Here is a 22,915-nt window from a genome sequence, read left to right on the forward strand (position 1 = left end):
TACCACCCTGAACAGTTTTATATGTAGAAACATTTCTCCTAGACCTTTAATGCAAATTCGAATAATAACAAGAGTTAACCAGGATTAGAAAAAGCACAGCTACTTTCTTGCAAGTTGTGTATAGTAGTACAGTTCAATGGCATTGAAATCAATGGAATTGAGCTGTAAAACTACACCCAAACTGTGGACAGGAAACTGCTGGTTTTGGAAGAAATCGGCCATTTTTCCCCCCCTAAGACTGAATAACCCTATTCAGCACCCTTATGTACAGTTGCATCTTTGTGCCGTTAAGGTGGTATATTGGGGGGAGGGGGGTCACAACATGACTCCTCTCTATATTGGGTGGCCCCCGGCTGCTATCAGCAATTGGGGATTGCTGCTAGTAGCCAGCACGGACCATTTAAATGGCCTAGATTACCATTCATTGGTGGTCCGGTGGCTGGATCAGTCCTCCCACAGCCTGAGCTATGAAATTATCACATTCCTGATCTGGCATGGTAATTGGCCTAAGTGCAAAAACCTGGCAATTTACAAAATTGCTGTTTTTTTTTTTATCACATCCCAGAAAAAAATTAAATAAAAAGTGATCAAAACTAATACTAACGAAAACTACAGATAGCCTCTATTTTACTACAGAGACTCTTCTCTAATTGTCGTTTATAGATGCCCCTCTTTTGCTGCATCCTGAGTAGTCTGACAACACGATAATGTACCATCTCAGGATCTATTTCTTGGTAAAATGCATGTTATACTTATATTTCCTCTCTGTTGGAACCTACCTGTGCATATCTTTGTATATTTTACTTATGACCACTTGTCCTGCTGTCACTGTTTACTTGTTATTGGAATAAAATATTATTCAAAAAAAATTATATATATATATATATATAGTTGATGTTGCAAAAAATAGGAGCTCACGTGGGTCTGTAGGTGAAAAAGTGAAAGCACTATGGCCTTTTAAACTCAAGGGGGAAAAAACATAAGTGCAAAATTGTCGATGTCCTTTAAGGGGTTAATTTACAAAAAACAGTCTTGCCATTAGTATATGAAATGCGCAGTCACGAATCCTCTTGACAGCTTTCTGTGCCAGGTCCTTGCACAAACCTTCTGAAGATACATCCAGTCACCAGCTCCATGTTGCCTAGCAACACGTGAGTGATACAACATTATGTAGAGGCTGTATAGTTATGTCTGTGTCCGATTTCCTTTACTATACCCACCTTATTCACGTATGAGCCATCGGTAGTTTCATTGTATCCTGATGTCAGCAATGTCTTCCTTTGGGATTAGGCAGGACCCCCTAGATTGACTTAAAATGAAATGACAGCACATGTAGTAAGAAAGCTGTGCTGGGATCTGTCGTCCACCTACAGGATAATCTGTTGCTGCTGGTGCCAGACCTGGCTGTTTTTGCTGGATGCCGTTACATAATTTGTTAATTCTCCCCATCTGCTATAGCTGCTGGCATCACGAGAGTACACACATGCAGGTTGTCGTGTATACTCCAGGGCTCTCCGCTTTCCTATTATTTTATCAAATCTAATTTTACCCCGATAAACTAGTGAGCGTGTATAATGTATTGTTGTATTATCCTTGCATATACGCTCTTTTGCCTCAAGTGTCTTTTATAGAGTAACTAGGGAAACTATAATAGGAGAATGCCTTATGACTGTTTGCTTTCCCATCTGGGTTGGGCCAGTAGCTCTCTTCATTTTGACCTTCCTGGTTCATGACCTTCCGTGCCAGAAGTACAGTGGAGCCCGAGCCACGGTCATTCAGTAAAGAGGAAGCAACCAAGTACAATACATGTAATTCGGGATCTGTGGAAACCCCTAAAGCCATGTGTTGGCAAACGTGTGCTTGTCATCTTTGAAAGCCTTGTATTTCTTATCCACATTAAACAAATAGGATTTATAATAGTGTAGCCACCAAGATATTCCTGGACTTAAATATCCAAGATATGTTTTATGGATAAAGGCCTTTGGGCAACAATTAGGTTGGTGCATACTATCATACACTATTCCAAACACATGTATAAGTCAGTTACCTGCAATATGAAACAACCTTCAAACTTGACTAGCAACATATATGTGTGTGTTTTAATTTTGTCAAGTAGCTCTTGCTCTCCAGTAAGCTATTGAAATTCTGGAAGAGTACTGTATAGTGTAACTATCTGGTTTGCCTAATGAGCTGGATTCTGGACTCCATCTTTATTGGGAAGCATGTGCGTCCCTCAGGCAGTGTAAGTAGATGGCCATTCCTCATCAGATTTAGATACATATTGGAAACCATTTGTCCCTATATACCACCTGCAGGTTATAGTCCTAGTTTCATGGCTGTATGATGCACACATGGATGTAATTTATTTTATACATTTGGCAGTATAATTTAAGAAATCCAGCTTTATACTGTGAATGCTGTATTTTCTCCAAATAACTTTAGTATTGTGGAAATCCAAGAAAAGTATAACAAATATACTGCTTTACAGGCAATAGCCACCATTTTATTGAGTTATTGGTTATTAAATCTTTCTTAATGTAACTTAGAAGGGGTCCACACAACCGTATTGCTGTGCGTCCCAGGTATACATCAGTATAATAAGTATAATAATAATAACTGAAAGAAGTCAGCTAGTGATGGGATGCCCATACAGTAATAACAATGTGTGATCCCCAAAAAATCCATTTGTTTTAGGTGTTTTAGTTCTGTATTTTCTGGTTGTACTTGGTTGAGCAGTTGTACACAGTACTACAGGTTCCAGAATGCATTGCTTTCCCTCAGCTATTCATCACATTCCCCCACCCTGCCCATTCACCGCCCAAATCTGTTGCAGAACATCTAGGCTCTGTGCACACTTTACAGATTTATTGTGTACTGCATCACGTCTTTGTGGTCCCACACAGCACACTGTATTCACTACCTGTGCTGATATTGGAATGAAGTACAAAAAAAAAAAAATGAACTTATTTTTTTCTGTTCCCCCCCCCCCTCTTCACTTATGTATTATGATGAAGTATCTTTTGTCTTTATCCAGTGCTACCTATAACATAGATATACTGTTTATGTGTCATTTTTTGTGCCAATGGGATTGGTAGTGGCAGTACTACATATTTTTTTTAAAGACGCAGTATTGCCACAGTGCTGCAATGAAACTATGTGTGTGGACATAGCCCTAATTTCACTCAGTGAAGTTGCAACATCTGGTTCTAGGGTGCCTTTACACAGAGAGATTTATCTGACAGATTTTTTAAGCCAAAGCCAGGGTCATAAAGAAAAGACTGAGATTTCTCCACTTTTCATATCCATTCCTGACTTTGACTTAAGAAATCTATCAGATAAATCTCTGTGTAAAGGCACCCTCAGGGGGTGGGAGATCCAGCCAAGACTCCTGTGACATCAGAGATGATGCGTTGACATGGGGGAGAGAAGCTGAAAAACTACTGAAGCAAATACTATTGGTAATAACATTATATTAGAAAGTTGTATATCTTGGGGTGATAGTCTAATTTACATACATTTTTCTTATACTGGAGTACCCCGTTAAAGGCAGTGTACCATCAGAAAATAGCTTGGTTAAGGCCATGTTTACACACTTTTTTTTTTTTTTTTAAATTGAGTTAATGTCCGCTAATTTAATTAAAAATGTTCATTTTCTGTCTTCAGTTCCATTGAAGTTTACAGAAACAAAGGCCGTTAGTTCACACAATGCACTGAATAATTAATATTCATGTCTTTAATTCATGTTCATGTTGTCAAATTCACGTTTGTGTTAATTTGCAGCCGTTATTTTAAGCTGTTCAAACAGATTTTTGTAACGGACGCCAAAGTATGCTACAGCCGTTATTTGATACTCAAAACAACGGCCAATACTTTGAGTATCAAATAATGTTGAGAATTGTTGTGTGAACATAGCTTAAAGCAAGTTTAACATATTAATAATTTTTGTTCCATGTCACTATTAAACTGCAAGATTTGTTTTTGTTTTCTGTCTCACAACTGGCTACTGGAAAACCAGGACAAATGAAAAACAAATGCAAATGTTTAAGTAAATTGTACTAGACACTTCTGAGCTGAATAAACAAACATGGCACGAGTGTCTCTGTCGTGCTTTAAAATAAACCCTTTTTAGATTCTACTTGTAGTGGAATATTTTCCTAGCCGTTGTAGTAACCTCGTCCATTTTCATAATTGAACTGTATAATTTATATTAATTTAAATGAGCCCTGCCATTATAACTTTTGAAATCTACATCAAGCAGGGGATGTGAATTAAAACAAGTTTGCAATTAGCAATAATTTTTTTTTACGTTATCATGCAATAAAACAGATCAATACTTACAAGAAATCCAGGTCCAGTCTCATGAAGGCAGCTTTTTAGTCTTGTGCTGGTTGCAAAAAGAGATGAAACGCATGAAGTCTGCCCAGTACAGAGAGTCATGGCTTCATGTGTCTGTCATTCACATGACTGCCCTCTCTCTAAGCGTGCAGATGACAGAGACTCTTTGCATTTAGTCTCTTTTTTCAACCAGCACAAGGCTAAAAATCTGCCTTCCGGAGACTGGACCTAGATTTCAGATAAGTATAGCGTTGTTTTAAAGCATGGTAACAAAAAGAAAAAAAAAATTACTGTAAATTGCAAATGAGTGCTTAGCCAGGTTTCCTTACTGCTACTGTAATATCATCAAGCAAAATGTCTTGCTTGTCACTGCCTTAAAAATAAAATTCAGAAGAAGAATAAAATGTTTTCAATCCAAAGACTGGAAAATATGACCCAGTCTTAAATGAACAAAATATAAATGGCCTTTGTGTCCCTATATATGCCACTTGAGTGTTGCATGTGTCATACATAGAGCTGAGAAGGAGCAATGTCCCTTGGGAGCCATGCTTTATCCTTGGCAGAGAAGTGTGATGGTGTGTAGAGGAAACCACCAGGGGTCATACCCATACAAGGACTGTATTTCCCCTCTCAGTTTCTGGGCTTCCCTTGTAAGTCACTGTAATATTGTGGATTTGGAGCAGATTATTGTGCAGAGTGAGATATTAAATGCCCATTGTGTGTACTAGGTGGTATGGCTACAAGTAAGGACTCCAGTGGTCTGAAACACTTTTTTTTAATGTGTTAACATGGAACGTTCCAATGGACACATATTTCCCTGCCATAGTTTATCAGGACTTTCTCAGTTTCTTAGTACAGTGCTACCTCTTTTCTCAAATTGCTCGGAATTCAAACAGTATCTTCAAGGAAAGTTTGCTTTGGTTCTCAAACTCTTGCTCGATTCTCAGACACTTTTTTTTTTTTTTCGGGCACCCAGTCTTGAAGTACAGTAATACCACGGTATTTGAATGAAAATTTACCTGGAAATAACGTTCAGAATTCAAACTTTGCTCGGTATGTGAACGTATTTGCCAGTGTGGATGGTGGATTGTACCTGGTTAGTTTAGCACTGGTGAGGCTTCACATACAGTACAGTACTATATAAGACTGCTCGAGGGCATATACAGTACAGTAGTAGCACAGTGCACCACCATCTCCCACCCTGTACTGTATAAGACTGCTGGCGTGCCTATACAGTACAGTAGTAGTACAGTCAGTGCACCACCATCTCCCATACATTACAGTGCTGGCATGGGGGGACTCTATACAGTAAAGGATGAGTGGAGTTGGTGACTAATGTGCTATAATTGCTGGTTTTGTTCAATGTTTCTTGTATATATAGTATTGTATAGTATATAGTGCTGTTCTGTAATGTCCTGTAGTGATTAAACTGGGCACTTTTCAATGTAATACATAAGTAAGTATCGTAGGTAGTTATTGGTGGGTGCTGGAACCAATTAAACACATTTACAATATTTTCTATAGGAAAACACTGCTCTGTTCTCAAACTGCCTTCCTGAACCAATTAAGTTCGAGATCTGAGTTACCACTGTAAATCAAATCAAATGAATCATGTTCTAATGAAAGGTAAGATAAGCTATACAGTGGTACATTGGTTTAAGAGTAACTTGGATTGAGAGCATTTTGCAAAAGAAGCTCACAGTTTTCGAAATTTTGGTTTAAGAGCATTGCTTTGGTTTAAGAGCTCCCTGTACTGGGTGGGAGGGAAAGTCAGGGAGAGGCATGGTCTGCATAGCGGGGTCTACAGCACTGTACTCTGACCCAGAAACTCTCCCTCACCTTCCAAATCATAGCAGATCAACTTCAGGCTGGGGCTTACATCAGGGAACTAGACTGTGGAGGTAATCTCTGCATAGCTGTAATCTCTCTCTCCCTGGACAGAGAGCGCTGCATTTATGTGCCCAAATATCCGCTGCCCATTCCTTCATGCTTCTTGCAGTCTCTGTCAACCCTGGTGTTTGCCATCCTCTCCATTCCCTGCACTTACACTCAGCTATACACACTGCTGTATAGAAAAGTTTCTGTCACTGGCCTCCTGCACAGCTCTGTGTTTCTGACTTCCTGATTGGTCCAGGCTGAACACCCCCCCCCCTTCCTCATTGTGATTATATGACCACACAGACCTCTGACAGCAGCCCTGCTTCTCTATTCTAGCTTGTTGTACTACGCTCCTGCATTATGGGGATCTGCAGTTCCATCCTGTATCATCAAACTGGTCTTTTTTTATTCTTATGCCCTTACTATACATTATACACCACATGCTTCTTGGCTATACTGTACTCTACAGTAACTTATCATATGACATATCCAGCTTTCTAAATGTTTGTTTTACCTGTTATTTAGATTTTTTTTTTAAAAATTATTATTTTTGCAGTGTGGAACCATTTATCCGCATTTCAATGATTCCTTCTGGGAAAATTTGCTTCGGTTTAAGAGAGATTTGGATTACAAGCACGGTCCGGAACGAGTTATGCTCATAATCCAAGGCACCACTGTGTGTGTGTGTGTGTGTGTATGTGTGTATATAATATATATATATATAATATATTATATGTGTGTGTGTATATATATATATATATATATATATATATATATATATATATCCTATTTGGAATTTGGTTGGTACTGTGACGTATTGTGCATGTACATGAAATCAGTATTTGGCCACACGGATAATGCCTGTCACGTTAATTCAATAGGTTTTGGCTTCAGTTGTATTTCTCAAGACTAGAGTATATCTAGGTAAAATCTATATTCTAGATATCTGATTCACAAAATCCTATCAGAGCTTTTGTCAGGACAGGCCCAGCCCCGCGCATCCATTCTGGGGTCGCTGAATTCTGCCTTTACAAACGGAAGACTGTTTCCCTGGCAACCAATCCAAATGACTAGATGGGGAGGTGTGGTCCAGGCAAGCAGCTGCAAGCAGGCAAGAGAATAACACACATAGCTGCAATGAAGCAGGCAGAGAGAGGCTCCAGCAAATTATATATGCACTATAAATTGCTCCATAATGGACTGTGATAAACCTCTGCATATACAAGCATAGATGAATAGATTCTAAATCACTGATGGTGTATTACTATTAGGTTAGAGTCATGGCATCTGTCTATAATGGAAACTAACAGCATTTATCAGCTTTTCACGCTGGGATTCCACTGTTCAAGAAAACTGTAGCCTGAGAGTCTCCTGTGTGAATGGAGCCATCGTGCACCTGCTTGATAACCATTCATTTCACTGTTTGTGGAGCTGACGGTACAATCTCCATCAGGCCCATAGTGAACAGTGGTCACACAAGTCGCAAACGCCAAAAGCTCAGACGGACACCACAGGTAGCCAAAAGGGGGTGCTAGTCCACCTGCTGCAAACAACCAAAAGGGAAAAAGGTATATATGAACTGCACAACCACAATAATGTAAAAATATCAATATGCTTTATTAACAATTGTATTGAGACAAAAACATTCAAAAACACTTAAAACACATACTCCACTCCTGGCTCAAATACCGCACAGTGTGTCACCACTCGCCCCCTACTGGTACAAAGGGGAACACATAGCCGTATCATTATTGCACATCTGATAATAATTATGTATATCTGTAAATACATAACATATACAAAAAAAAGATGAACTACATAAAGGGTCTAAAGTGCATCAAATAACAAGTAAAGGGAGAAGGAAAGCCAACTCTGTCAACAAAGATTAAACAGGTAAAAAAGGCAACACGGCTGGTGTTCACGTGGGTGAGTGGAAAAGAAGATTCCCACAAGAGCACTACAGCTCACTTTACAAATGGCGTTAGAGGAGCACAGTTCTCTAACGCACTCGGGGAATGCAGTTCTTTATTCACAAGGGGCACTCTGGGACAGCAGTTCCTGTAATTGGTGGCAGTAGGACCTCTAGCAAAGACACATCCAATATTTACCCTGTGTACAGATTATATATTCTGTTAGTGGGCCATCCCATTGAGTGGGGTTTAGGAGTACTGTGAACCTAGTGGAATATTAAAATGGCCGCCTAGTCACCACCTTATCTGAACTGTTCTTTTAAAAATGTTAATTTAGTAAGTAGTTAGGCAGAGGTAATGCCAAGCACAGCATTTGTCCCCCACTGAGAGGTTGTCTTGGCTTCCAGTCCTCATGGTCGAACAGCAGGTAGCTTTCCATTTACTGCCTAGCAACCCCAGCTTTTTCATAATAAGCAGATAATGTACTTGCTTTCCAGATAATGCACAAAGCCTTTTAACAGGCTAGCCTATAGGCCTATAGGTTGATTGACTATACCCTTTAGTCCCTTTTCCCTTTTTTTTCAGATTTTATGTTGCAGCCTTGTGCAACAAAAAAAAGTGTGCAAAAAAAAAAAAAAAAGTGCCACCATCATGCTTCTCTGTAGTGATTATATTGGGCAGGTGAAGAGCAGTGCCAGGTGACCTTTTGTTTTGCAAACTCCAGGTGAGCTTTCATGTATCTGAGGAGGGACTCTGCCATAAAACCTATATTAAATACTGAAGTGATGGTTGACCATCTGGAATTTTCCCTCATCTGCGCACAGTATCTTTGGAGCTCAGCTGGAAAGACCATTGGGTTCTTGGTCACCTCTCTTACTACATTCTTTCCCATTATTCAGTAAGTGTCCTGGTTGTACCAATTTATGGAGGCCACTGTGCTGTTAGGATCTTTCAGTAAAGCAGAATTTTTTGTACCTTTTTTGTTTAAATATAGATTATCAGCTGTGAGCCGTTACAAGTGTCATAGAAAAAGGGTCTCAATACTTATGTCCATGAAATATTAGAATTTTTTTTGTTTTTAATAAATTAGTAAAACGTCTATAATTTTGTTTCCACATTCTCATTATTTTACCACAAAGCCTCAGCATTAAATCTAAAAAAAAGTGGAAGGGTCTAAAGGCTTTCTGAATGTGTTTTATATCTAAGCAGACTGCAGTAATTATAGCATTATGTCTAACAGCTACGAAGGACTGGGCCCTTTGGTGATTTCACTTATCCCCCCTCTTGACTTAAATATATGCTACTAAGACTTCACTGAAGTGTTATCCAGATTATGTCCATACATAGAGCAGGAAATCTATCATGTGCCTTCAGTTTCCTGACATTATGTGCACCAGCTGTTAATTGCAATTTGTCAGCGAGCTTGATAAAAATCCTTTATTGTAAGCTGCTGCTGCTGCGAGACCTGACTTTGATGTTTACAAAGAACCAATTTGTAAAGCTGCCTAGCAACGCTGCCACGGAATTACAAATTAACTGGGGGAAAAAAGGGGAAAAAAGAGAGCAAAATAGAAGTTTAATGTGTACAAGTAACCGTGTAGTTTACTGACGTTAAATTCTGAACTGTTTTAAACTGTTTTTTTTTCTTTCTAAAAGGCAACCCCGAAACAAATGGATGCTGTGACGAGCAGAAGCCTGAAAAGAAAGTTTGAAGAAGTAGATCCTGGTTCGCCAATTTCTACATCAAAAGATTCTGACGATGAGATCTCAAACAGCGACAGTGCAGACAGCTGTGACAGCATTAATGCACCTACGACCACTGAACTTATCCGTAAGTTGTTCTGAAGAATTCTCTATTGTGTGAAATAACCAGCTTGTCTTTGGGATGATGATTAAAGGGGTACTCTGGAAAAAAATATTCTTTCAAATCAACTGGTTTCAGAAAGTTATATAGATTAGTCATTTACATCTATTTAAAAATCTCAAGTCTTCCAGTACTTATCAGTTGCTGTATGTCCTGCAGGAAGTGGTGTATTATTTCCAGTCTGACAGTTTCTCTGCTGCCACCTCTGTCCAAGACAGAAACTGCCAGAGCAGAAGAGGTTTTCTATGCGGATTTGCTACTGCTCTGGACAGTTCCTGTCTTGAACAGAGGTGGCAGCAGAGAGCACCGTGTCAGACTAGAAAGAATATACCACTTACTGCAGGACATACAGCAGCTGAGAAGTACTAGAAGACTGGAGATTTTTAAAAAGATGTACTTTACAAATTTATATAACGTTCTGAAACCAATTGATTTTAAACAAAAACTGTTTAGCTGAACAACCCCTTTAACCACATCAAATATTAAAACTTTCACATGCTTCTCTTGCCAGTAGCTGTTTGTGTTCCTGAGTGGCTTTTCTTCTGTAATTAGAACAGGAAGTTCCCATAACCGGTAGGAAAATGATTGAATCTCTGCCCTTATATGTTAAGCTACTGTATTTGTGACACAATACAAATGAAAGAAAATGATCTGGGTTGAATGGTATCTGTTTTTCCAGATTAGGTACTGAATTGCTTGGTGCTTATTAGTCTGCAGTTAAAAATTGGGGAGTGGTTACTTTACCCCTCCTCTCCCACCAGGGGCTGTATTAGCTTCTTATGAATATTCATCAGCCCTCTGCATATTCATGAGGAGGGGCACACCAAACTTCCTTAATTAATGTAAAAAAATTATGTTGCACTAAAACGGCACAGAAAATCAATGGAATGTCGGCTCCCATGTGCGATCAGGATGAAAATCTTACCTTCATCTTTATTTTTTTTTTGTTTATTCCACTCCTGCTTTTGGCTTACAAATACATAATATTGCCATGTGAAAGTGACACTAAACAAGCATTTTCATAGCTGTGATTTATGTATTTGCTGAAAATAAAAAAACTAAAAATTGGTGATTCCATTTTTGCTAAGGGTTGTACCAGTGTGAGACAATTAGGAGGTTGTCGGGCATAGAGCATCAGAGTCTGTATAGTCCAACTGATGTCACTTCTCATGACTGCTGGGGCAGCAGTGTGCCACAGTCTCCTGATGGCTTTTTTCTAAGGTCATATAGAGAGCCAGTTATTATTGCTGGTCAACAATTTGGCCTATGCAGACCTCAGTAGATCGGCCCCCTGAGGTGATAAGGTAACAATATGCCATAAATGTCTGCTCTGGTACAACACCTTAAAAGTTCCCAGATCCAGATTTCTTTCCTGTCCCCTTGTCCCAGTGTATATCAGTTATCATTTGTAAATTGTTGTTTCCAGCTATCTCATCTAAAAGTAAAAGATGATTTTCACATTAAAGGGGTACTCCACTTAAGAAAATTTTACCTGTTGAATTCCTACCCATAATCTAAGATTGTTTGTAATAGGGTTCTATTACATGAATTGGACTGTTTGTCTGCAGCACATCCTGACTCACACCCTGAAGCTGCAGAAAATCCTCACTTCCTGGTCCACATGGTCTCTGCTCCTCTGTCCTCCCCCTCCCTTCTGAGACCAAAGTCACATTAACTCAGTCTCTTCTATAACTGCAAGCAGTAACACCATCTCTAATCCTGCCCACCACTGACATCACACCAATCGGTGAGCACCTGGCCAAGGGGTGGGCAAACAACAGAACAGTGACAGACTCAAAAGCATCCTAGGGGAAAGGAAACAGTTGTTTCACCTCTCTCTCTCTCTCATCTATCTTTGTAGATAGATATGTGGCTGTCACTGTCAGGGGTTAATTACCTCTGTCTGGCAGTTAGAGAATGCCAGTAGTGCCAGCACACAACATTGCCAGTTGTCCAGCAGAAGGGAGTTAACAGTAAGAACTGTGCATGCTGGGAGAGAAGGGGCAAATAAGAATCAGAAAGGAAGTCCAGTCAGTGTTGTGTGAAATAAAAGGAAGCAAGGTCCTGTTGTGTGTGAGGTAAAAGTAAGAAAGCAAGGTCCTGTTGTGTGTGAGGTAGAAACAGGAAGAGACAGATATATGTGAAAACAGCACAGGAGCTAGATTTGCCACATGGGGAGAGAATTCATCCCTGTGGGAATCAGAAGGATTACAGCATAGGTGCCAAACTCTGGCCCTCCAGCTGTTAGAAAACTACAATTCCCAGCATGCCTGAACAGCTAAAGCATTGGCTGTCCAGGCATGATGGGAATTGTAGTTTTCTAACAGCTGGAGGGCCAGAGTTTGACACCCCTGGATTACAAGATAGGACTGGTGAAACTCTGTTACCTGTAAACGAATCCCCCCTGTTAGAAGCATCCAGACTCTGTGGGTGCTTGGAAGCATTTCATCACTGATGTCAGACTGTGTGGGTGCTTGGAAGCATTTCATCACTGATGTCCATCCACTGCAAAAAATCAGGAAATTGTGACTTGTTGCATCAGACGTACCCAGTCTGGTCTATAGAGAGGGGAGGGGGGAGGAGGGAGTAAGCGGACAGCAGAAAGCTGAGAACAAAGGATTACAGGCACTGAGCTGGGTGACAGCTGTAATCAGAGGTCAGAGAGGTCAGTGCTGATGGTTAGAGGAGATGAGGTATTTGTAGATTAACTCTTTGTTGTCCTGTTTTGGTCTTTTATTTAGCTCTCTCCGTAGGAGAACAATTAAGACAGGAGGGAGAGCTTCAAACTGCTTTTTCATGATAAAAATGCATTTTTCAGCTAATAAACCCAATTACAAAGTTTCTTAAAATCGCCTGGACTATTGATTTCTGAAAAAAAAAAATTCACGACAGTGACGCTTTAAACTTCACTCTGAGGTGCAGTGCATGCTGGAAGATGTAGTTTCCTGGATCATAGACCTGAGGAATGGCGGCAGCTAGAAACACTGGAGATGGCTCAAAATACCCAGGGGGCTTAATGAGAAGGACCAGCTAGGTTTCGGGAGCATTTAATTTTTTAGCTCTTGAGTGGACTACCCCTTGTAGTTGATTTTAATATTTAAAAATGTTGACTTAAAATTTATGCTGTTTTTTTTTTGCATTTAGCTACATCCATCCTAAAGCGGCAGAAACTTCTGAGACAAAAGAATGTCCGTTTTGACCAGGTCACCGTCTATTACTTTTCACGTCGCCAAGGATTCACCAGTGTGCCAAGCCAGGGTGGTAGCTCCTTAGGAATGGCGCAGCACCACAACTCTGTGCGAAAGTACACACTGTGTGAGTTTGCCCAGGAGCAAGAGGTGACACATCGGGAAATACTACGTGAGCACCTGAAGGAGGAGAAACTTCACACTAGGAAGATGAAGGTGAGTCACTGACTATTCATTGCTTCTACCTTCACTGAAAAGGTAGAAACAATGCGGTGTTGTATGAAAAAAAGACTAAGTGGTGCCATGTTTCCTGGTAAATTGGTAGGCCGAATTATGGGCATAAGACATTTAGACCATCTGAAAAGAAAAACTGTAGTTGAAAAAAAGATTACAGAACCTCAGCTGACCGTAAGATATATTTCTAGACCAGTCGTGCACAACCTGTAGCCCTCCAGCTGTTGCAAAACTACAATTCCCATCGTGTCCTGGCATTTTTTGTTTTTTTGTGCTTGATGGGAATTGTAGTTTTGGAATAGCCAGAGGGCTTCAGGTTGAGAACCACTGCAATAGAACATCTTCACGTTTTTGAAGAGTTTTACACTTTAAGGCTATGTTCACACTACGTAAAAGTGCGCCTGTGAACATTGCCTCTTGTTCTATGGGATCCCGGCCGAAGCGTATACACATCGTATACGCTCCGGCTGGAATCCCATGCGGACCCGCAAATAACTGACCTATCAGTTCACACAATGAAGCGAGTGAAGTTCTGATACGGCGCGCGCTCATGCACCCGCATCAGAACACTGCTGCCGGAAAGATCATCTGGCCAGTACTTAAGTACCGGCCGGGATGATCTGGGCAGAGACGGGCCGTTCCGTGACCCGGCCGGGTCACGGAACAGCCGGTCTCTTTACGTAGTGTGAACATAGCCTAAGGGTTGGTTCACACTACGGAATCTGTGCGGATAAGTTCCGGTGGATTCCGTCGCTCATACCCGCTAATGGCAGCGCGCATATCTGCCCGTGCTATAGACACCATATCTATGGCCGGGCGGATTCCGACGTCCACCAAACGAAAGAATTGACATGGCAATTTTTTGGGCGGCGGCCGGAATCCGCCCAGCCATAAAATGGTGTCTATGGCACGGGCGAATATGTGCGCCACTGTAAGCGGGTACAAGCGACGGAATCCGCCGGAACTTACCTACCCTATGTCATATACTCTGTTAGAGAATTCTGAGTTGATGCATGGTGGTGACTTGTCTTGAACCTCAAGATAATCTCTCTAGGGGACCTTTCCTACATTACACACACAGCTCATAAATTTGAATGGATGTGATGTAATACCTGTGTAACAGGGCCAACAGAAAAGCAAATGGTTGTTGGCTAATGATTTTTTGACAGGTTAAAACGACCCGCTCTTCAGCAGCACATCTTACTTTGTAATAGGGGATGTTGACAACAAAGGGCCACACAAACGTTCTAGGGATTGTTTGTGCAGCCCTTCTCACATACTGCTTGTACCTTGCAATAGGCTTTATAAACAAGTGCCAGTGTACAGGATTTGTGCTAATTTACAGCGAGCATCAGGCAGTCTAAGGTGCCCATACACCTTATACTTTTGTCGGCCGTATCTGCCTCCCATACTTTTGTGGGGCTGACAGGCTTTCTGGCTGCAACCAACCCCTCCCCATAGAGAGCACAGGATTGATTTCCTCCTCCGCCCCTGGGAGGGGAGGACTGGGACAGGATGGGATTGATAACTGATGGCTGAACAATCATTAAAAGTGTATGACCACCTTTAGTTCCTATATTTATTCACAGATTACGGCATCTTTAGCTGCGCTTGTCTATGTAACATGGAGGGCAATAAGTTAATGTATTGTTGTTTTATTAGTGTGGTTTAATAAAGACAATAAACATAGTATTCCTTGATGCCACAGGCAGGTACAGGGAGCCGCTGTGATGTCTCTACAATGTGAGGGCTCCTAATAAATAACCTCTTAACATTAATATCACCACCACAGTTTGAAATGAAGTAGGAGCCTATCGAGGTCAATGCCAGTCAGTGTTTTTGAATTACAAATAATTATTGCTTTTTGTTAATGAGATAACGTTCAGCATTAAGGTATTATCACAAGTAAAATTAGTGATGCTTTACTCCATTTTGGCTTTACATTTGTCTTGAAGTTTTTTTAATTTTCTGTTATTTTACTACAGAAAGTCAAAAGAAGACCACCTTTTTCTGACCTTTACTTTTGTGGTAGAGTAGAGTTGTGGTCTTAGAGCAATATTGGAAGTACCTGAACTAGCAGCACACAGGAGCTGCAGTCTCTTCAAATGATTGGGGTGCTAGGATTTGGACCCCCATTAATTTTTATAGCTTGGCTACTTTCATAACCAGATTATGGAATGTGATAATTTCATGTATATACTAGTGCTGTCCAGCAGAACAGAATAACTGTGGAAGAATGTGGTCATGGTCATTTACCACACTGAAATTGCAGTCTAACAGCGTATTACTTTACAGACTTTACCTCTAAATTTAGCTGTGCCACTTGGTCATGGCTTTAGGTTGCCTTTACTGTATAAGCTTTACACTTGCATCATGCTCCTCCACTACTTCAATGTTCTCTTCATTCCCTAAGGCCTGCATGATGAAACCTTCCCATGGAGAATCCTGCTTTGTCTCTTGTAATCATCCTCGCCCTGTACACTACACCATTTAAATGTCATGGAGCCATTCAGGCTGTTTGATTGTATAGGAAGGTTATGTATTTTCTTATTTTTAACTTTAAGGTGTGGAAATGTCTGCGAGCACTTAGGGTGGAAATAATAGGTCTCTTATTTTATCTGCAAGTTTCTTAAAGGAAGCAGAATACACAAAAAGGAGCATCACTCAAGCATCACCATTACAGCGTGCAGAAATTGTAGGCAAAGGTTCAGTAAAAGTGTGTTTGCTCACTGTCGTTAAAATTATTTTTGCAGAAATCAATAGTCCAGGTGATTTTAAGAAACTTTGTAATTGGGTTTATTAGCCAAATATGCCATTACCTGCATGTAAAAAGCTTTTTCCCAGGCCCCCCCTCCTCTCCTTTCTGTCATCCACTCCTCAGAATCAGGAAATCTCGACTGTTTTTTCATCAGTCGGATCTGTCTGGTCTATGAAAAGGGGAGGGGGAAGGAGTGAGATTAGCGGGCAGCAGAGAGCAGAGAACAAAGGATTGCTCAGCGGGGGAGCTATTCAGAGCCCTAATTAGAGGTTAGAGAGGTCCATGGTGCCTGTCAAAGGAGAGAGCCCAGGATGTGAATGTAAATTAACTCTTTTGCTGTTTTGCTGCTTTTACTTTCTCCATAGGAAAACCATGAAGACAGGGGGGGAGAGCTTCAAACTGCTTTTTCATTATAAAAATTCATTTTTCGGCTAATAAATCCAATTACAAAGTTTCTTAAAATCGCTTGTATTATTGATTTTTGCAATAAAAATTTTAACGACAGGGACACTTTAAATGTTTTCAGCACCATCCACCATACTCCCTGATCACCACCATTTTGCAAGCTAAGACAGCCATTAAAAGTTGGGGATGAGGGGGAGAGCAAAGACGTGCTCGTCTGCATTGAAGTCATTGTGACTTTGCAGAACCAGCTGAGTAGGCTTGCTTTTTGTGTTGCGACCCCATGTGTGAACATACCTTAATACTCTTCTTTTTCCACCTTTCTTATAACTTTGAACATTTGCTGCTACATCCTCAAGGCTTATGGCCACAGGTTTGGCATCAGTTATGTGAGTATGTATAGAATATGTGAGAGTAACTAACTGCTCTAAAGTGGGAATGTTACGTTAATGCTTTTTATTCACTGTTTCTCTACTTGACTGGTATTTTCTTCTCCTTTTTAGCTGACAAAAAATGGTACGGTGGAGTCAGAAGAAGCTGAAGGACTCACCTTGGAGGATGTTTCGGATGAAGATATAGATGTAGACAATGTCGAAGTAGACGATTACTTCTTTCTTCAGCCTTTACCAACAAAGAGGCGTAGAGCTCTGCTTCGAGCAGCTGGTGTCCATCGCATAGATGCTGAAGAGAAGCAGGAACTCCGAGCCATCCGTCTCTCCCGAGAGGAATGCGGCTGTGATTGTCGACTCTTCTGTGACCCAGAAGCTTGTCCATGCAGTCAGGCTGGGATCAAATGTCAGGTGAGGAATACCATTATGTGTTTGTGGTTTTTTTCTGGTGCTCAGGAAGTTTCTTGATTTGCCAATGACAACTAATCACACATCATCTTCAAAACTGATACAAAAGCTGAATTTCACATACGAGCCTTAAAGGGATTCAGTCAGCAAAAAATGGGTATACAGCCAAGCAAATACATGTAGCCAGCGTCCCTGCCTGGTACAACCCGCAAAAGTACTTTGAAAAACTGTGACTGCTTGGCACATAGACAACACTCAGATGACTAGTTGGTCCGCGTTTACATACAGAGCAGGGATTTTTCAAAGTCATTTTGGCATTATACCGGGCATTGATGCTGTCTACAGGTATGTTTTTTTGCAGATTTTTCCCTTTTAAGTAAGTCCTAAAGGCCCTATTACATAAAGCAATTATCGCTTGTTACGGCCAATAATCTCTTGGTGTAATAGAAGACAACAGTCAGCCGACATGTACAAGGCAAACTTATTTCGGCAGTGACAGCCCATTCAGACGATCGCTGGCCACGGTACTCTTACTGCCGAGACAAATTTGATTCGGAAGTAGCAGCAGCGGTCAGCGGGGTACCTGGAGATGCTGCAGGACGACACTGGGGAAATATGCAGAGATGAGAACAAAATATTTGTTTTCTATAAGTTTAAGTGCCAGAGTATCCCTTTAATCCAGTATTTTTAGTTTATCTTGCATTTAGATTTTGTAATGTTTAACATAAAGAATTACTACTAATTATACATTATTTGTTTTATTTCTTGTTATATGCTTTAAAACAATTGTTTATCAACGTAAAGGCTTTTTCATACAGTTCCTTCATTTGTTTCTTCTCTGGTGTTCTTACACTAATAGGTGGATCGTATGTCCTTTCCATGTGGGTGTTCTCGGGATGGCTGCAGTAATATAGCTGGCAGGATAGAATTTAACCCTATACGAGTACGGACCCATTATCTACACACTATCATGAAACTTGAGCTGGAAAATAAGCGCCAGCAGCCACGACCTCAACCCCTTGAAGAGGAGCTTCCTCATGCGTCTCTTGCTGTCCATCCTCACCAGGAGACACAGGACTTCCATGAATTTATTGCTGAGAACTATCACTTGGAAAATGAGGCTGCTGTCAGACACCTGCAAAGTGCGGAGGAGCGCCAGAGGCTCCTGGATGAGGGTGATGAGGCTTCTAGTGGTTCTAGTCTCAGTCTGGATTCCAGTGTGGAGTCTCTAGATGTGTGTCTTTTGGAGACTCCTATCTCACTGCCTCCGTCCACCTGCCATTCCTCCTTGAATCCTGTTTTGTTATCTTCTAGCTCTTCTGTCCTCTGTTATACTGATGAGGACTCTGGGAGACCAGCCACACCACCGGATTACACTGATGGAAGTGAGGTGTCCATTTATGATCATAATTCAACAGGATTAGACACAGGGTCCGATGTGACAGAATCTGTTCACTCAGAGGCCACTGAACCAAGTGGCATTGTAAAGGTTAATACTGAGGTTTGCACTATAATGACTCCCTGTTCTAAGGAGATGGACCCAGCCTCTGAGTCTGGGGGCATTTCCTCTGACTTGGCATCTCAGACTAACAGGCCAATAGTCACCTGCATAAGTGAAGGGGGGAAGCTGCGAGAAGATTCTGTGAGCCAAAACTCCTGGTCAGGCCAGCCTTTTTCTGCAGAGAATAACCTGACCGCCTGACACTTTTGGCAAACATTTTGCACAAGCCACTCCCAAGTTTCCCCCTCCACTTATAATCCCATTGCTCCCTTGTCTTACTACCCTATGCGCACCTGTGAAAAAAATCTATTTATTAGGCCTCCTTTACTAAGGTCCTCTTTTATTTTCTTCCACAAGACTGAATATGACTTAAAAGTAACACTCAAGAAACCTGTTGTCCAAACCAGTAAAAGGCTTCGGCATACGTGGCCTTGAATAGGTTTGGTTAATAGGGTTTTGTTGCAATATTTTCCCATTGGTTTCTCACCCATTTATTCTGGGTACATTAAACCTGGTTGCCATAAATGTAAACTTTTTTTTTTTTTTTTTTAAGATTAACAGCTGTGCAGATGTAGATCTATGTTCCAAAATAGTTTGAAATGTCTACCTGTTTCAGACTTCTAGGATAAACTAATCTATCCAACCCTTTGATGTCTATTATAATAATTGGAACCTAATATGTAAATGAAGTAAACATGCCCAGGTAGTATGGTGCTATTGAGTAGGGTTAGAAGTCTCACTGTATGGAGAGCTCAGCTGCCTTTTTTTTTCAGTTTTAAAGTTTTGACAATTTCAAGTCCCGGTGCAGATGCACTTTAACTTTAAGGCAAGTCTTTAAAACAGAACTAACTTACAAGACTCTCTTCTACTTAATGAAGCTGCTAATCTTTCCACCTGGACAATGTAAGGGGACAGTTGTACTTTTTGTGCTCTCTAACGTGCTTGTCTTTTATCTACATGGATTTGCCGTATATATTTCAAGCAATGACCCCATTTCACAAAGGGGTTGGAACATATGTGTAAAACAAGCAGTATGTGTAGAGTCCGTTTTTTTTTTTTTTTTTTTTTTTTAAAGAAAATAGGTTTTTACTTTTAATTGTGTTAAATTATGAAATCAGAGACTGATTGATACAAAATATTTATTTCCAGGTATTAATAACACTGTACAACAAATTTTAAGTTTGGGGGGGGAAAAAAACTGTGACCGATTATGGTTCTCTTTGTTAAATGAAACGTGCTGATTCCAAATCTATATTTAGTTTTGCTGTAACACATTACTTTTTTGTAACTTGTATGAAGAACTATGGTATTATCTGATGCATACTAACAAGGCCTGCTAAACATGTTTAACGTCAAGTCACATCTAATCACTAAATATACCATAATATCATAGATCCCACAGATGATTACAATGGATGTTTAACAATCAGAAGATATAATTTATAGCAATTTAATTGTAATTAGCCTTTCCTTTGTATGAAGCGGTTTATCATGCTGTAAATTCCAGCAGAAGTCCTCAAACATGGCAGGGCTCCACTTTCCCTTGTATGCGTTTTCCATTCTGGCAATACTCTGGTGAAAACGCTTACTGTGTACTGTATATCACTGACACCTCCATTCTCTGGGAAAAAGGAAAGATGAGAATGGAGGAAGTGGAGCTTAAGTGACATGTTGCAGCCCAGTTTTTGAGATTCGTTCTATCAATCTATAACCACATGATGTAACTTATTTATGCAGGCCATTTACAGAATGCCATTCTACAACAAATATATAGTTCTAGTAAAGAAATCTTTACAACAAAGTGACACATCAAATTTAACCAAATTACATGAATTACATAAATTTTGAAATGTATTGCTTTGTGTTGAGCTGACAGCTATTTTGAAAAAAAAAATGGATTTACCTGAAATTGGTGAGTCACACAGCAAATCTGGTATTTTGAGAATTTGCTTGTCAAAATAAAGTGCCACTGGCATTTGTTTTTTTATGTTGTTGTACAGTGTAATTGACCTGTTCTATTTACTTTGGCAAACTTTTAAAATCAAGTAGCCAAGCATTGGGTTTCTTTGGTCAGTCCAACATATGGTCCTAGCTTTATTGGCAAAATCTAAGAATTGACGTTATAGAATCTATATGAGCCTATTAGGTCGGTTTAAAACTGGCTAATAAAACCTTGCCACCTACAGCTAGGATGGTTCAGAATTCGGTCGTTCTGTGTTTTTAATTTCTTTTTTAGGTTACATTTTATCATTTTTAAGCTTATTTCAAACTTGTGGATTGCCAAGGGGGGTTCGGTGCGTTTTCAAAAATATCACTACAGTGAAGCAGTACTAGAGTGTTAGATGAACTCTTAGGAATTACAATACATATATAAACATTATGTAACTAAACCATGAGTTTTCGTTGAGCTAGGTCACTTGTTCATATGTCTCTTGCTTGTTCAGGCATCAGTTATGACAGTCTTAGGGCACCCACTAAGTTGGCCAAACATGTTCTGTTCAGTTGCATCTTGCTTGCTTGTTTCTCATGTTTATGCAAGCAAGTACGACTGTTGAAAAGTGTGTGCTCCATTGCATGGCAACAGCAGGATCACAGTTTGGAGAGCTAAAACCAGGAAGTGATCAGATTCATAGGGGAAGAAGCACAGTATGGATATATATATATATATATATATATATATATATATATATATATATATATATATATATATATATATATATATATATAGAATATATGTGCATGTGTATATATATGTGTATGTATGTGTGTGTGTATATATATATATATATATATATATATATATATATATATATATATATATAGATATAGATATATATATACTTTGTGGGAAAACCCCTTTAACGGGAACCCGTCATCACTTTCTCGCTGTGGCCAAACTGCAAGTTATCAGGAAAGTCCCCTGTGGCTTTTTTTTGCCCCGCTCGCCTACATTGGTGTCTGTTTGGTATAGAGAAAGCTCTAACAATCAAGGCCTGACAGGGTGGGGAAAAGCCAACCAGGACCATCCTGATGACTTGATATTCAGGCAGCATGGCAGTGATGAGGGGCTCCCTTTAAAGGAAAACTTCAGTCACCAATAAAATAAACCCATAATGCCCCCAATCATATCACACGCTACCCCCCTCCCTCTATGCCTCAGTAGTCAGATGCACACTGCTATATTCCTACTACACTGTTACCAGGGTAGGATGTGTGACGTACGTGAATAAAGTATTATAATAGGGATTTATTTGTTTTCATTGTGACTTTAACCAGCATGATCACTGCAGCATTTATATACATGACACTCCACTAACACATCCTATGACATAAGCAGGCGTGGATGTAGAAAATTGGCTTCTAAGGTGTTGAATGTCACGCTAATGTTTCTATGGGTACAGCTTATTTATCCCTTCTTTTCTAAGTAGAGACATGCACATTTGTCATATCAAGATATATACACACTACAAAATAAATAATGTATACTTTAAACAGTTTTAGGCATCTTCAGGATCCCCTATAAAACAGGAGACCCCAAGGTCTTATTTCTTTGCCGGTGCATCATTTCCTATCTATATTCCCCCCTTGGGTCTATGCTTCCTGCCTATTTGCCTTATACTAAATAATAATCAGTCCATCTTCCCAAAGAGATGTGAAAAATAACTGGAACTAGAGAATGGGTTTGGTAGTCACATAAAGAAAAGAGTGTTAATAAAGAGCATGAAGTATTCCCTTAATGTGCACTCCCGTTGATAGAAGTGGTATATTAATAAATGCTTTTGTTAGGTAGTATTGTCTGTTAAAGGAACACTCCAGGGAAAATGGATGCCCTGTGTGATAGTTTGTGCAGGGCACGAGGACGCAGTGTGCACCTTCTCTCTGTTCTTTGCAGCTTTGAGCCTTGCAATTATTTTTTTGAGTGTTCCTTTAATTGTGCTCAGCTACTGTGTGGGTTCTGCCCATGGTTTTGTGCCATGTCTAACATATTTGAAGTCTCAATGCGCTTTGTGTATTGCTCAGTGGTCGCATATTGCATCATTGACTATGA

The 22,915-nt window shown here is 40.1% G+C and overlaps 1 protein-coding gene across 2 annotated transcripts in view; it reads left to right on the forward strand.

Moving 5' to 3' along the window:
- CSRNP2 (cysteine and serine rich nuclear protein 2) overlaps positions 1 to 20,854 on the forward strand; it is a 38,861-nt gene extending 18,007 nt beyond the window's left edge. For both annotated transcript variants that reach the window (XM_069970318.1, XM_069970317.1), the window contains 4 exons: positions 9,780 to 9,954; positions 13,132 to 13,391; positions 17,073 to 17,369; positions 18,226 to 20,854. In XM_069970318.1, coding sequence (XP_069826419.1) covers positions 9,795 to 9,954; positions 13,132 to 13,391; positions 17,073 to 17,369; positions 18,226 to 19,068 — 1,560 coding nt within the window. In that variant the 5' untranslated portion in view covers positions 9,780 to 9,794 and the 3' untranslated portion in view covers positions 19,069 to 20,854. The remainder of the gene's footprint in view (positions 1 to 9,779; positions 9,955 to 13,131; positions 13,392 to 17,072; positions 17,370 to 18,225) is intronic.
- The last annotated feature ends 2,061 nt before the right edge of the window (positions 20,855 to 22,915 follow it).

This window comes from Dendropsophus ebraccatus, chromosome 5 (genome assembly GCF_027789765.1).
Source record: "Dendropsophus ebraccatus isolate aDenEbr1 chromosome 5, aDenEbr1.pat, whole genome shotgun sequence".
Taxonomy (NCBI): Eukaryota; Metazoa; Chordata; class Amphibia; order Anura; family Hylidae; genus Dendropsophus; species Dendropsophus ebraccatus.